General features: G+C 45.6%; 1 protein-coding gene across 1 annotated transcript in view; it reads left to right on the forward strand.

The window, feature by feature from the left end:
* Positions 1-8987: 8987 nt before the first annotated feature.
* Positions 8988-13527, forward strand: part of Spr (sepiapterin reductase) — a gene marked incomplete in the record, with an annotated part of 5649 nt that continues 1109 nt past the window's right edge. The window contains 3 exon segments of the mRNA XM_029559438.1: positions 8988-9338; positions 9769-10059; positions 13091-13527. Of these exon segments, the coding sequence (XP_029415298.1) occupies positions 9032-9338; positions 9769-10059; positions 13091-13281 (789 nt within the window).

Genomic DNA, 13527 nt, shown 5'->3' on the forward strand with positions numbered 1-13527 from the left:
CATTTTTCTTGTTTTGAAGTTATTGGTTTGTGAAATGCTTGCTTTGAAACTATTGGTTGTATAAACACGGGCTTTTGTGTAACGGTTGTGGGAGCCTATATAATCTTTACCTGAAATTGCCTCGGGGTCGATCGCTCTAACCAGACCTGCATGTCTTGGAAGGACGGTCAGCCCCAGCTAGCTGGTTTAATAAAACTCTGCTTGATTTTTGCATCTCCGTACTCGTGCATTTGTTCTCCTGAAGAGACCCACCAAGTCACGGACTCTAACACCCACCAGACAGGGGACAGGGTGGGAGTCCCCTGTGAGAAACCCAGGCTGTGCATTTCCCAGCAAGCTATGAGGCAAGCTTTGTGTGTTTTGGAGGGTGAGGCTGGCCTGTATAGTTTCTGGTTTCTTTATCTCTTTGGCATTAGTTTGTGGTTTGTGAACCCGCAGCAACTTCAAGTAGTTTCAAGGAAAGAAAAATGTGTTTTTTGTTTTAACCCCCAGGGAAAGGAGTGGAGGGTGGAGTGCTACAAGATGCACCCAAGGTCTTAAGAGTATTTCAAGAGTTTGAGTAGCCGCGTTGGTTTCTCTAAGACTCACAGAGCTGGGAAAATTGAGGCCTAGATGGTCTTTCTGGGTTTGGAACCTCACAAGCTTGCCTGTTCACCCTGTAACTGTCCTGGACTCCCTCCAGGAAGTAGGCTTATTTTTCCCTTCAAATGCCACACGTGACTCTCCCAGGGGCTCCAGGGAGCTGAGAGGATTGCTTTGTATGCAACAAGTCAGCCGCTCAGACAGGTATTGTTTGTTTTATATGTGGAAACTGGGAGCAGAGGGAAATCCTAAACACAAAAATGGTCTACTGTGAATGTGAAAGGGAAAGTGGGAGGGAAAATGTAATGGATCAGTTTAATGATTAATATGATTAAGCTTCATCATATGCATGTATTGGATTGTTATAGACTCCCTATACTGAGGTGATGAAATGGCACTTACTGCCAAGCCTGAGGACCCAAGTTGGATCCTAGACCCCAAATGGTAGAATTTTTTCCTCTGACCTCCACACATACCATGACACATGCAGGCCTACACACACATACACACAAACACACACAAAAATAAATAATAAATAAACTTTAAAAATGCTTTTTAAAAGTAAGTGATCTGGGGTTGGGGATTTAGCTCAGTGGTAGAGCACTTGCCTAACAAGCACAAGGCCCTGGGTTCGGTCCTCAGCTCTGAAAAAAAAAAAAAAGACAAAATAAAAGTAAATGATCAGGTATGGTGGCACACACCTTTAATTCCAGGACTCCAGAGGGAGAGGCAAAGGCAGACAGCCTGATGAAGGCCAGCCTAGTCTACACAGCAAGTTGTAGGCCAGCTGGGGCTACAATAAGACCCTGTCTCAAAAAAAACAAAAAAAAGTTTTTAAGGAAATAAAAATATAATAAAAATGAGAGACAATTAAAAAGAAAAAAGCTGAAAGTAAATACAAATTAAACTCCAAATCAATCTGTCAGTTAATAAAATCAAAGCAATAAAACTGAAACCCCAACTTGGAAAGAAACTCACTATGTGGAGGTCAAACAGTTTGGGAAGTCCAAGTTAGAAGTTCATGGGTGTGGAAATTCAACAGCTTTCCTACCATCAGTTTCTTCACTATAAGGACAGAAACCTAGCTCAGCCAGTGCAGTATTTGAGCAGGTGACTATAAGTCCTCTCAATGGCTCCTTGTGAAATCAGAGCAAGAAATGGACCAAGCAGGGCTGGGCACAAGCCACTGGTGTTCCTCGCTTTCTGTTCATAAGGACAGAGAAGGCATAGTAGTGGGAGAGGTTGGTCACTGGCTCGGTAGGAACCTGAAGCCAGTTACAAGTTGGAAATCCTCCACATCCCCAGTGACCACCTTCCTACTGCTAAGTCCAACTCCTCAACAGTTGCACAATTTTCCAAAACAGTGCCACCTGCTGGGAACCAATGTTCAAATACATAATCCTTTGTAGATATTTGACATCAGATCAAAAGAACCCTTTCCATTTTAATTGGAATAGAAGGAAGAATAACAATCACTACAACAGGCTCCGGAGTATCTTCCTTCCCTGGGTTACAGACACTAGTCATTGTGGGGAGGGAGAGGATAGGGTTTCACTTTTCACTTGGACCCTAAAACTCTATCATAATGTTTGGTCTACGGAACTCATCATAGCCACATATCAAATTACTTATTTCCTTTTCTTTGAGCTAGAACTGATGTCAAAGGGATGGTAGTCCTTGACTAACATTGGGATGCTGTAACAAAATCTCTAGTTTCTCTGATACTTCAGGGCAGGTGATTAACATCTATGGGGCTGAGAGAAAAAGACATCATCATATTCTCCCCTTAAACCTTCATCAAATTTCTTACTAGAAACGCCAAGTTCCCAGAAGACAGTGGATTGTTATGTTCAAATGATCAAGAAAAAAAATCCATCACCCTGGTGATTCTGGAATCCTCTCCTTGGAGGATGTACACATGTCTTTTATGATACCTGTAACTTCTGGGTCAACATTTTAGAGAAAGTAGATGAAAAAGTCTCATCAAAAATCAAAGTAGCTGAGGATCTAAATGAAAAATTAGTGCAGACCTCCTGGCTGGGACAGCTCCTGGGCAGTTTTTCTGGATGTGCTATCATTGGTTTTAATGTTAACTTGTTACAAATCAGAATCTCCAGAGTAGGGTGCTTCAATTGAGGAATCGTCTTAAGTGCCTTAATTGATGTAGGAAGATACATCTAAATTTTGGTGGCACCTTCTTGTAGCAGTCCAAATAAAATGGGCATGGCAGAAGGAAAATGATTTTCCTTTTGCTTATTTGGCCTTCCTCTCACAGCCAAATTAGTTTGTCCTATTGCTACTGTCAATGATTCTTTCACTGATAGTAGAACCAGCCTTTCCAGGCTTCCATCATTGACCAAGGACCAGCAGCTCTTCAGGAACCCTCCAGGTTTTTGGTACTAGATTGTGACTGCTAAGGCAGCCCTGTGACCCAAATGAACCCTCTGAGTCTTGGCCTCTCCTGTGTGAGACAGATCCTGATTGCTGAGGACCCCACCCCGCCTCAAGGACTGAGCAACTACTGGGTTCTCAGCCTCTTCAGCTATTTTTCTACAATTTCAAAGTAAGCTGATTAATAAATTCTTTTAATATATATTCATTCTGTCAGTTCTCTTCCTGTTGAGAACCCTGATACAAATTGGTATCAGAGAGTGGTATATTTCTGTGATGGATCTGTCCACGTTTTTTGTGGGGAGGATTGTGGGAGTCTTTCTAACTTTGGGCAGAAAAAGCTGTTGAGTAATCAGAGCTTAGTGAGCTGTTCTGTTGGACCCTGGAAGATATTGCTGAGAGTGATATGGAGAATTAAGACATGGCTCATGAGGTTTCAGTGGGAAGAAAAAACTCTATCTGGGTTGTGGTATTTTGGATGAGGAATCAATGGAAGGCCCAGGGTGGGACACTTGCCCCTAATTATCCTTCTGTCTCTGTCTCCCAAGTGTTGAGATTATATGCATAAGCTATAACACAAGGCTCCAGGTCCATTTGTTCATTTGTATGCCTGCTTGCTTGTTTGATTATTTGTACTGGAGAGTATGTCTCACGTAACCCAGGCTGATGAACTGGAAATGTATAGAGAATATTGGTCTTGAACTCCTAATCTTCCTACTTCCACCTCCAAATTACTGGGATTACAGCCATGTACTACCATGCCCAGTTTTCAGGTACTTTTTAATTTTTTTCTTCTTTATTACATTTATTTATCTACTTATTTACTTGTATATGTGTGCAAATATCCACTGTGGTAGTGTAAGAAACATCAAATATTAGTCTTTTTTTCAAACACCCCAAAGCATTTTACAAAGAAGTCTAATGTTCTAATCACTCCCTCCCTACCCTATAAAAACTTTTGATTTATAATAAGGAATTCTAATCTTTTGATAGGCCCCTCCCCATCCTACAAAAACTATTTATGACAAGGAATTCTAATCTTCTGTTCACCCCAACACCCACCGTGGTTGGTTACAAGAAGGAAAAAAGCCCTAGTGCATTCCGGAAATTGATGACCTGGGAATGGGGTGGGGGAGGCTGACCCCTTACCCCTCTTTGGTCAACTCCCTCCCCACTTCCATGAATTCACCTTTTCTTCCTTTGCATGCATCCTTTGCTAACTGGAAAAGACTTTGAGGTCTGATCCCTCACACCTAAATGGGGAAAAGGCACAGTACTATTGCATTAAACGTTAGGATAAGAACATGTCCTATCCCTTATTCCCTGTGCTTGCTTCTGCACCTCTTAACTGTGTGTATATGATGTGACTATATGTGTGTGTGCTCATGAGTGCAGGTGCCAGAGGAAGCCATAAGAGGGCATTGGATCCCTGGAGCTGCAGTTACAGACAGATGTGAACCACCTAATATGGATGCTGAGACCCAAACTCCAGTCCTCTACAAAAGCAGTACATGCACTTAATTGCTGAGCCATCTCTCCAACCCCAGGGCACAAAGTTTTTGAAATTCTTCCATGACTCCAATGTATAGACACAATTTGGGACCCATTGTGCTATTTTTAAAGAAATTCTGGGGTCTATATATTGCCCCTGAGATTATACTTGTCAAACTGGCGGTGGGACATGTGGGGCAGATAAACATTTTTCTCAGAAGGGAAAAACTTTCCAGGTGTTCTTCCACAGTAGCCTAGGCACATCACTGTGTGTGGTACTTGTTTCCCCGAAAGCAGCTCATTTCAGAAGAGGCGAGATTTCACTTTCACCTCACGCCATGGTTCCCTCCTTTGCTTCAAAGCCTGGAATGTGGTTAGAAGTTTAGCAATGTTCAATGAATTGATGGGTGGGATTGTGCTTCCCAACCTGTCTTCTAGTTCTGAAAAGCAGGAAGAAGCTGCTAAAATTCTCTAGGTGGAGAATCCCAGGTACATGACATTTAGAGAGAGGAGGAATCAGAAACCTCAGAGAGGAAGGGAGAGCAGGTGAAAGCACCAAGCTGCTCAGAGTCTTAGAAGGGAGACAATATTTTGATTAGTCAGTGGTGGCAGGGGAAAGGGCTCACAGCTATGAGTAGAGACCTCTGTTCAGTTGAAACTGAGATTCTTGACCTGTGCTGCAGTGAAGAATTTTGCAATGAGTCAGGATGAAGCAGAGTTGGAATTTATTAAGGAAAAGGTGGGGGTTTTGTTTATTTGTTTATGTGTGTGAGTGATTTACCTGCATGTATGTAAGTGTACCATGTGCATGCAATGCCTTGTGAAGGCCTAGAGAAGGCATCAGATCCCCTAGAACTGTAGTTATGGATTGTTGTTAACTGCATGTCAGTTCTGGGGATTGATCTCAGGCCCTTTGTCAGAGTAGCCAATGCTCTATTAACCATTGAGACATCTCTCCAGTCCCAAGAAAATTCTTTTTTCTTTTTAATTATGTTTATATGTGTGTGTCTGTCTATGGGTATGGGCATGTAAGTACAGGTGCCCATGGAGTCCAGAATAGGGCATTGAATCTCTTGAAGCTGGAATTACTAGCAGTTGTGAGCCAAACTTGGGACCTCAACAAGAGCAGTATGTGCTCTTAACCCCTGAGCCATCTCTCCAGCCCCTCAAGGAAAGGTTTTAAGAGCTGGTGTCAAGGCTGGAGAGTTGGCTTAGCAGTTAAAAGCACTGGCTGCTTTTGCAGAGGACCTAGGTTCGATTCTCAGGACCCACATGGTGGCTAACAACCATCTGTAATTCCAGGAGGAATCTGATGCCTTTTTCTGACAGGCATTGCATGACACTAGAGCACTTATATACATGCAGGCAATACACTCACACATAAAAATAATAAATATTTTTAAAAAGAGCTGGTGTCCTGGAATATACTTGTAATCCCAGCACTCAGAAGGCTACAGCAGGAAGATCAAGTTTGAAGCGACTCTGAGCTAGCCTGAGCTACAATGGGCTCCAGGGAGACCTTACCTTGACAACAAACAAACAAGAAATGTAAGATGTTTTGATATAGATTTAAGAATGGGATAGAGAGAGAAAAAGAGAGCAAGATTAGAAAAGACAATAACATGCAGTTAAGGGGAAGGTACTCAGGAGCAAATATGGACTTCTCCAGAGAGCTGCATTAAAGTGCTTGAAAACCAACTAACTAACTATATATGTGTATATTTATGATTGTTATTGCATTTTATTTATTGTGTGTATGTATATGTGGAAGCATGTACATGCCATGGTTTACATGTGGAGGTCAGAAGACAACTTGCATGACTCACTTCTCCCCTTCCATCATGTAGGTCCTGGGGGTTGAACTCAGGATACCAGATTTGGTACATGTGCCTTTATCTGCTAAACCATCTCTTGTCCTACAGATGGGAGATTTTATTTTTGGTGGGGGCAGGGCCAGACTGACCTGGAACTCCATATGCATCTGAAACTGGCCATGAATCTGGTCATCCTTCTTTAGCCTCCTAAGTACTTTGATTACAGATCTTTAGCACTGAGTCAATGCCATTTTGGGGCTTTTTGATTTACATTGTTTGAAAGGTTTAAACATGTCTCAGTATACTTATTTTCATTTAAGGAACCTTTATTTTTTTTCTCCTGTGTGTATGTGTGTGCATGTCTTATGGGTGTGTGTGTGTGTGTGTGGAGGCCAGAGGGCAATGACTGTAGTTCTTCATGTGTGGTCCTTTTGTTGTTGTTGTTTTTTGAGACAGAGTCTCTTACTGTCCTGGAACAACTTATGAGGTAGCCTCAGCTGTTTGCTCCAGGAACCCCAGGGATTCACCTGCTTTCCCACTGCTGGAATTACAAACACACATAACAGTACCTATTTTTTTTTTAAAGATGGGGATCAAACTCAGCAAAGCAAGTGCTTTGCCCCAACTGGGCTATCGCCCCAACCTTTTATTTTTGTGTGTTTTGGGTCTCCTGTAACTCACTATGTAGCCTAGTTAGTTCTCGAACACCTGACCCTCCTCCATCTCCCAGGTGCTGGGTCTACCAGTGTGTGCAATTATGCTCTGTTAGTGAACTTTTCTTTTATTACGATGTTTTTCTTTAACAGTTATTTATTGCCTGGGTGGTGGCACATGCCTTTAATCCCACCAGAGGCAGGCAAATATCTATGAGATCCAGGTCTACATAGTGAGTTCCAGGCCATCTGGGGCTACCGGGAGTATCTTTCTCAAAAAACAAAAAACAAACAAAAAAAGAAATTAAAAAAAATAATTCTTAGAAAATTTCATACAGTGTATTTTGATCACATTCAGATCCTTTCTCTCACCTCTACCCCTACTTTTATATGCCCCGACCCCCAACTTCATGCACGCTATTATAATTTTCCAAAAGTCTATGGAGTCTGATCGTGTTCCCCAAATGTTCTTGGGTGTGGGTCTATCCCTTGGAGTCTGGTCAACCTACAAGGCATTACTCAAGAAAAGAAAACTCTCCTAGTAACCTCCCTCATCAATGCTGGTTTTTATTTGGCATAGGGTTGTACAGGTTTTGTGCATGCAACTACCCTGCGGTATCCAAACAACTCGGTTTCCTTGTATTCATCTACCACCTCTGACTCTTAAAATCTTTCTGCCCCCTCTTCTGCACTGATCCCTGAGCCTTGGGAGGCGAGAGTGTGATATAGTTGTCCCTTTTAGGGCTGAGCACTCCCCAGTCTCTTGTTCTCTACACATTTACCAGTCATGGGCCTCTGTGTTAATCACCGTCTACTGCAAGAAGCGTCTCTGGTGAGCGTTAAGGATGCACTAATCTATGGGTATAGCAATAAGTCTTTATGGTTTTGTGCCTGTGTCAGTGCCCTAGGAAGCCAGACGAGGGTGTCAGATCCCCTGAATCTGGAGTTGTAGGTGGTTGTGAAATGCCCAATATAAGTCCTAGGAATTGAACTCTGGTTCTCTGCAAGAACAGCAAGCTCTCTTAACAATTGAGTCATCTCTCCAAATTTTTATTTAATATTTGAGATTATAAGGTGACTTATGAAGTGCATGAAAAGGTTTTCAGGCTAAGATTACAATAATAGGTCACAAGGAAAACAAGGTATATTTTACTATAAATAAACACTAATCATAATCTTGTTTGTGAGATTTTCATGATTCTCATAAGCAGGGGTGAGAGGTTCCTTTCCTTCCCGTGTGCCCTCTTTTTTTTTTTTTTTTTTTCTTTTCTTTTCTTTTCTTTTCTTGAAACAGGGTCTCCCTATAGCCCCAGCTGGCCTGGAACTCGCTATATAGACCAGGCTGGCCTTGAACTCAGAGATTCGCCTGCCTCTGCCTCCCAAGTACTGGGACTACAGGCGTGTGCCACCACGCCCTGCTTTTTCTTTTTAAAGATTTTATTTTTTAATTATGTGATGTGTGTGACTGTGCATGACAGCCAGGTGCCCAAGGTGGCTAGAAGAGAGTGTTGGATCCCCTGGGACAGGAGTTACAAGTGGTAAGCCAACTTATGTGGGTGCCAGGAATCCAACTCGGTGCTTGCACCTAACCCTGGGGCAATCTCTCCAGCCCCTCCTTTTCTCAGTCCTTTAGTGGTACTGTGATTTTTCCAGAGGATGCCTCTGTCACCCAGAGAGCGAAGGGCTCTTCAATCCTAGGAGGCACTCCAAGCCCACACAGGCAAGTACTTCATTCACTGCTGTCACTGGCTGCGCCCAGGGATGCCCAATACTGAGCAAGGCAAGCCTGCCCTGGAGATCAGCAACCGAAGGAAGCTGAATTCTGGAACAGGGTGGAACTTGCGAACACGTGTCCCAGCAGAGGGCTGAGTGTGAGGGATGCAAAGTGCAGCAGGCAGCGCTGGGAAGATGACGAGACTTATTCGCGGGGCCATTCCTCCCGGGGGCTTTTCTCGTCACCTCTTCACGCAGACGCCGGACGCCGGAAGACGCTGCCAGGCCACTAGCCCTGCTTCCGCCACCCAAAGCCAAGGGTAGCGTTAGGCGCCGCCCCTGCACCGCGCGCACTTCTGGACGCTGCGTCAGCCGCAGAGCTCCGGCATGGAGGGTGGCGGCCTGGGCTGCGCCGTGTGCGTGCTGACCGGGGCCTCCCGGGGCTTCGGCCGGGCGCTGGCCAGGCTTCTGGCCCAGCTGCTGTCGCCAGGTTCCGTGCTGCTCCTAAGCGCTCGCAGTGACGCGGCGCTGCGGCAGCTGGAGGAGGAGCTGGGTGCGGAGCGACCCGGCCTGCGCACGGTGCGGGTCGCCGCGGACCTGGGCTCGGAGGCCGGCGTGCAGCAGCTGCTCCGCGCGGTGCGCGAACTGCCCAGGCCCGAGGGGCTGCGGCGCTTGCTGCTTATCAACAACGCGGGTGAGGCTCCTGGGGGTTGGAGATCCTGGCGGATTCCATGTGAGCTCTCTTCCCCCACCCTGTTGGGGGAGGTGGAGGGCGAGCCCTAGAAAGTCCTAGTTGCGCCTGCTGGTTCGGCAAGCGGTGGAGGAGTATACCCCTGTAGTCCTTCAATGTTAGTCCAACCTGGTTTTCTAAAGCTTCTGTAGAACTTTCCCGACCGCCTAGATCAGTGCCCTCTGGCGGGAACCTGAAACAATTCCCTGTTTCTCTATAGAGCTCTACACTGACCCTAGTCCCACTCAGGTAAGTGTATTCTCAGCCAGTGGTTGGGTGATAGGGTCTGTGCAGAGTCGGGGAAGCGTCCTGGGACTTGGTTGGCAGGTGGCAAGTGGGTATGAGGAAGAACCCGGAAAGGCTGCATTATCATTTCTCCCGTCCCGTTTTTCAGGCACCCTTGGGGATGTTTCCAAAGGCTTCTTGAATCTGAATGACCCAGCCGAAGTGAATAACTACTGGGCTCTGAACTTGACCTCCATGCTCTGCTTGACCTCCAGTACTCTGAAGGCCTTCCCCGAAAGCCCTGGCCTCAGCAGGATTGTGGTTAACATCTCGTCTCTCTGTGCTCTGCAGCCCTTCAAAGGCTGGGCCTTGTACTGTGCAGGGAAGGCTGCCCGGGATATGATATACCAGGTCCTGGCTGCAGAGGAGCCCGGTGTGAGGGTGTTGAGCTATGCCCCAGGTAGGCAGGAAGTACTGCCTTGGCTGTCTCAGGGGCTGGGCAAGTGAGCTGATCTTTGTCCTCAGGAAAGAATCCAGACTATATTATCCCTGGGTTGTGACCTCTCACCCCTCAAGAAAAATACAGGCTCTAAGATCTTAAAGTTAGGGCTGGCAGGGAGCAGGGGTAGGGAAAAGGAGTGAGAGTTGTCTAACTAGCAGGTGGATCTGGGTAGTCTGAGATGTTACATTAGATAGAGTGTGAGAGAAGAGCAGGGTTTGGTCTGAAATGGAATTTTGAGACTGTGTAGTCCTGGCTGGCTTAGAACTCACTGGAGAGACCAGGCCAGCCACAGTCCTGCCTAGATCCTCGTGCATCTGCCCCTGAGTACTGAGAGCACAGCTGTGGCCCCCCTGCATGAAGAGTAGATTTTGTATGCTGGAGCTACCTTCCCACGTCCTCCTATAAAATGGGAAGATGCTGTGCACTTCACAGGGCAGTTTGGGGGACTGAATGAGTCCATGCATGTGAAAATAATCCTTAATACTGAAGCATTGTCTTAATTGGTTACATACACTTCTGATTGTTATATAAGACTGCATTATTTAGGCTAGAGAGATGGCTTTGTGGGCAAAGGCACTTACCACTAAGCCTTAGACCACCTGAGTTTAATCCCTGGTTCCCACATAGCAGAGGGAGAGAATTGAGAAAATTTAAGGTCAGCTGAGTATCAAAAAAAAAAAAAAATTGCCTTTATGTGTGTAGTTGCCTGCTTCTCTCCCTCAAAAGACATCCTATGTACCTGTATGTCCCCAGCACCTAGCAAAGCTGCATAGAGGCAGGCCAGAATAACTCTTCAAAGACAAGCAGACTGTTAAGTAGGGAGCACTTCAGGCTGAGCTATCCTGGAACCCTGAGTGGGGTGGAAGAAGAATGCTGAGATAAATAAGATAGGGCTCCTGTCCTCTTAAAAGTTAAAATCTATGTGGTCCTAATCTTATCTGACTAGCCTGTCAAGATTCCATATGCCTTTCTATTAGGCTTGTGGTTTCTATGGTTAAAAGGTGGTGACGTGTGGTGGAATGTGACCAGCAACTCAGGGGGAGATCTAGTTGCCTATAGCCTGTGGGAATAGGGTCAGGATTATGGGAACAGAGAGGCAGAATGGCCTGCCCAATGCCTTAGTGAGACAAGACCAGGATCCCAACTTGCTTCCAAAGTGCTGGGTCTACTCCTGTTACCTAGCCCTACATCCCATATATACATGGTATTTCTTGTACCAACATCAAACTCACCTGATCTAAACTCAGCCTAGACTCATTCAGGTAGCTGTCACCAAGCAGATTCCAGATGGGGGGCTAGGTTAGCTCTCCAAGGCTGCCCTGGGCATCAGAAGGAGCTGAGAGTTTAGGCATCCCTTAGGGCCTAAAGACAAGCAGAAGTCAGTCTGGTTTCCATATCAGTCTTAGACTGTTCTAATGGGTATCCAAAATAGAAAAGTCTGTTTGGGAAAGTAGCAAGTCTTCTCTCTGACCAGAGATAACAAGTGGTTAGGGCTAAATATGGTGGAGCACTTGAGAGGTGGGAGCAGAAGGCTCAGGAGTTGAAGGTCAGCCCTGACTACACAGCAAGTTTAAAGCCAGCTTGGGCTACAAATGAGCATACCTAAAACTAAAAAAGTGATTAGAAGACTTTCAAATATCAGGAAGGTGATTCTTCTTTAAGGGTTCTGTGATTTTTCTGTCCCTAAGCACCATTAAAATTTGGGGATGCCACAATTCCTACCTGAAGAATAAAAGGTGCTTTCTTGTTTTTATTTTGAGAGGAAGTCTCACTGTGTAGTTCAGGCTGGCCTCAAACTCTCAGTCCTCCTGCCTCAAGCTCTCCAGTCCCGGACCTAAAATTTGGTACCACCATGCCCAACTAGAAAGTGCTTATAAAAGAGTTGAGGAAGGGAGTGATCCTCTTTGGGTAGGAAGACTAGGAGTGGTTTATTACAGGTAGCTGAGTGAGTACTACCATTGAGGGCTACTTGGCTATTAGCCAAGGTGTTTTATAGAAATGCAGGTGAGAAAGCTTATTAGTGACAGATCTTCCACTGGGAGCCTGGTAGCTGGGTTTGCAGCAAGGAAAGAAGTGGCCCATGAATACTAGGCTAGGATGTTGAGAAGCCTGTGATGGGCTTGTGAGTGTGTTGTATGCATGTGTGTGCAGGTGTGTGAGCCTCTGCATGCATATGTAGAAGCCAGAGATTGATATCAGGTGTTCTCAATTGTTTTCCACGTTAGTTTTTGAGACATAGTCTCTCACTGAAACTGAACCTCACCAATTAGCTAGGCTGGCTAGCCAGTGAGCCCCCAGGATCTTCCTGTCTCTGCCTCCCAGCACTGGGATTATAAGTATGAGCCACCACACCACATTTTTTACATGAATGCTGGGGATTCAAATTCAAGTCCTCGTGTTCATGTAACAAGCACTTTTTGAGGAACTATGTGATTGCAGCAAAGTATGGCCAATTGAATTTATCAGAGGGCTAGAGGAGGAATTGAAGCAGGGAGAAAAGGAGGTTTGTGCAGAGGACCTGGTTGTCAGGGTGTGCAGATGCAAAGGTCTCACCTGGTCCCTGGTTGGCTGTAGGTGAAATGAAGAACATGCAGGGTTTGAGTGTCAGTGCAAGTAGGAAAGTCAGGAAGGTGTGCTACTTGCATGGGAGATGAAGAGCTTGAATTTGGACACGTGGTTTGAGGGACCACCATGTTCAGTGGACTTTGAGTCTGAAATTCAGTAGTGACTCAGGCTGAGCATGGTGACTCCCACCTATAATCCCAGCACTGGGGCAGCTGAGGCAGGAGGATCACCAGTCCTAGCCAGCCAGGCAGGGCTACATAAAAACACGACTGAAAAAGATGACAAAGTAGATGCTCTGGCCATTTTGACCATTCAACCAGGATAAATTATTGCCTCTGGTCAGCCCTGACTCAGCTCCACCCTCCACTATGCCCAGTAATAGCCTCTGTCCTTACATACAACTTAATAACTTTCTATCCACTAGGTCCCTTGGACACAGACATGCAGCATTTGGCTCGGGAGACTTCCGTGGACCCAGAATTAAGGAACAGACTACAGAAGTTGAAGTCAAAGGGGGAGCTGGTAGATTGTGAGAAATCAGCCCAGAAACTTCTGAGCTTGCTGCAAAAAGACACATTCCAGTCTGGAGCCCATGTGGACTTCTATGACAATTAAGCCCAGGTCATTGGCCTCCTGGCCTTTCTTCCCTAGTTTTGGGCATAGCCCAGGAAGCCTATTGCTGCTCATGTCTTAGCAATCCTGCAGGGCACAGAAAAGCCCTCAGGCGTAGCCAGTGGAGAGTGGCAGTTGTCAAAAGCCTTCTGTAAGGGGGGGAAGAGAGAGCGAGAGCGAGCTGATGGGTACTGGAGTTCTCTATCCTTTGGAAGAAAGAACGTCAGGGCTGGGATAGCATTTTTCTGA

Source organism: Nannospalax galili, unplaced genomic scaffold (assembly GCF_000622305.1).
Source record: "Nannospalax galili isolate Female #2095 unplaced genomic scaffold, S.galili_v1.0 scaffold389, whole genome shotgun sequence".
NCBI lineage: Eukaryota > Metazoa > Chordata > Mammalia > Rodentia > Spalacidae > Nannospalax > Nannospalax galili.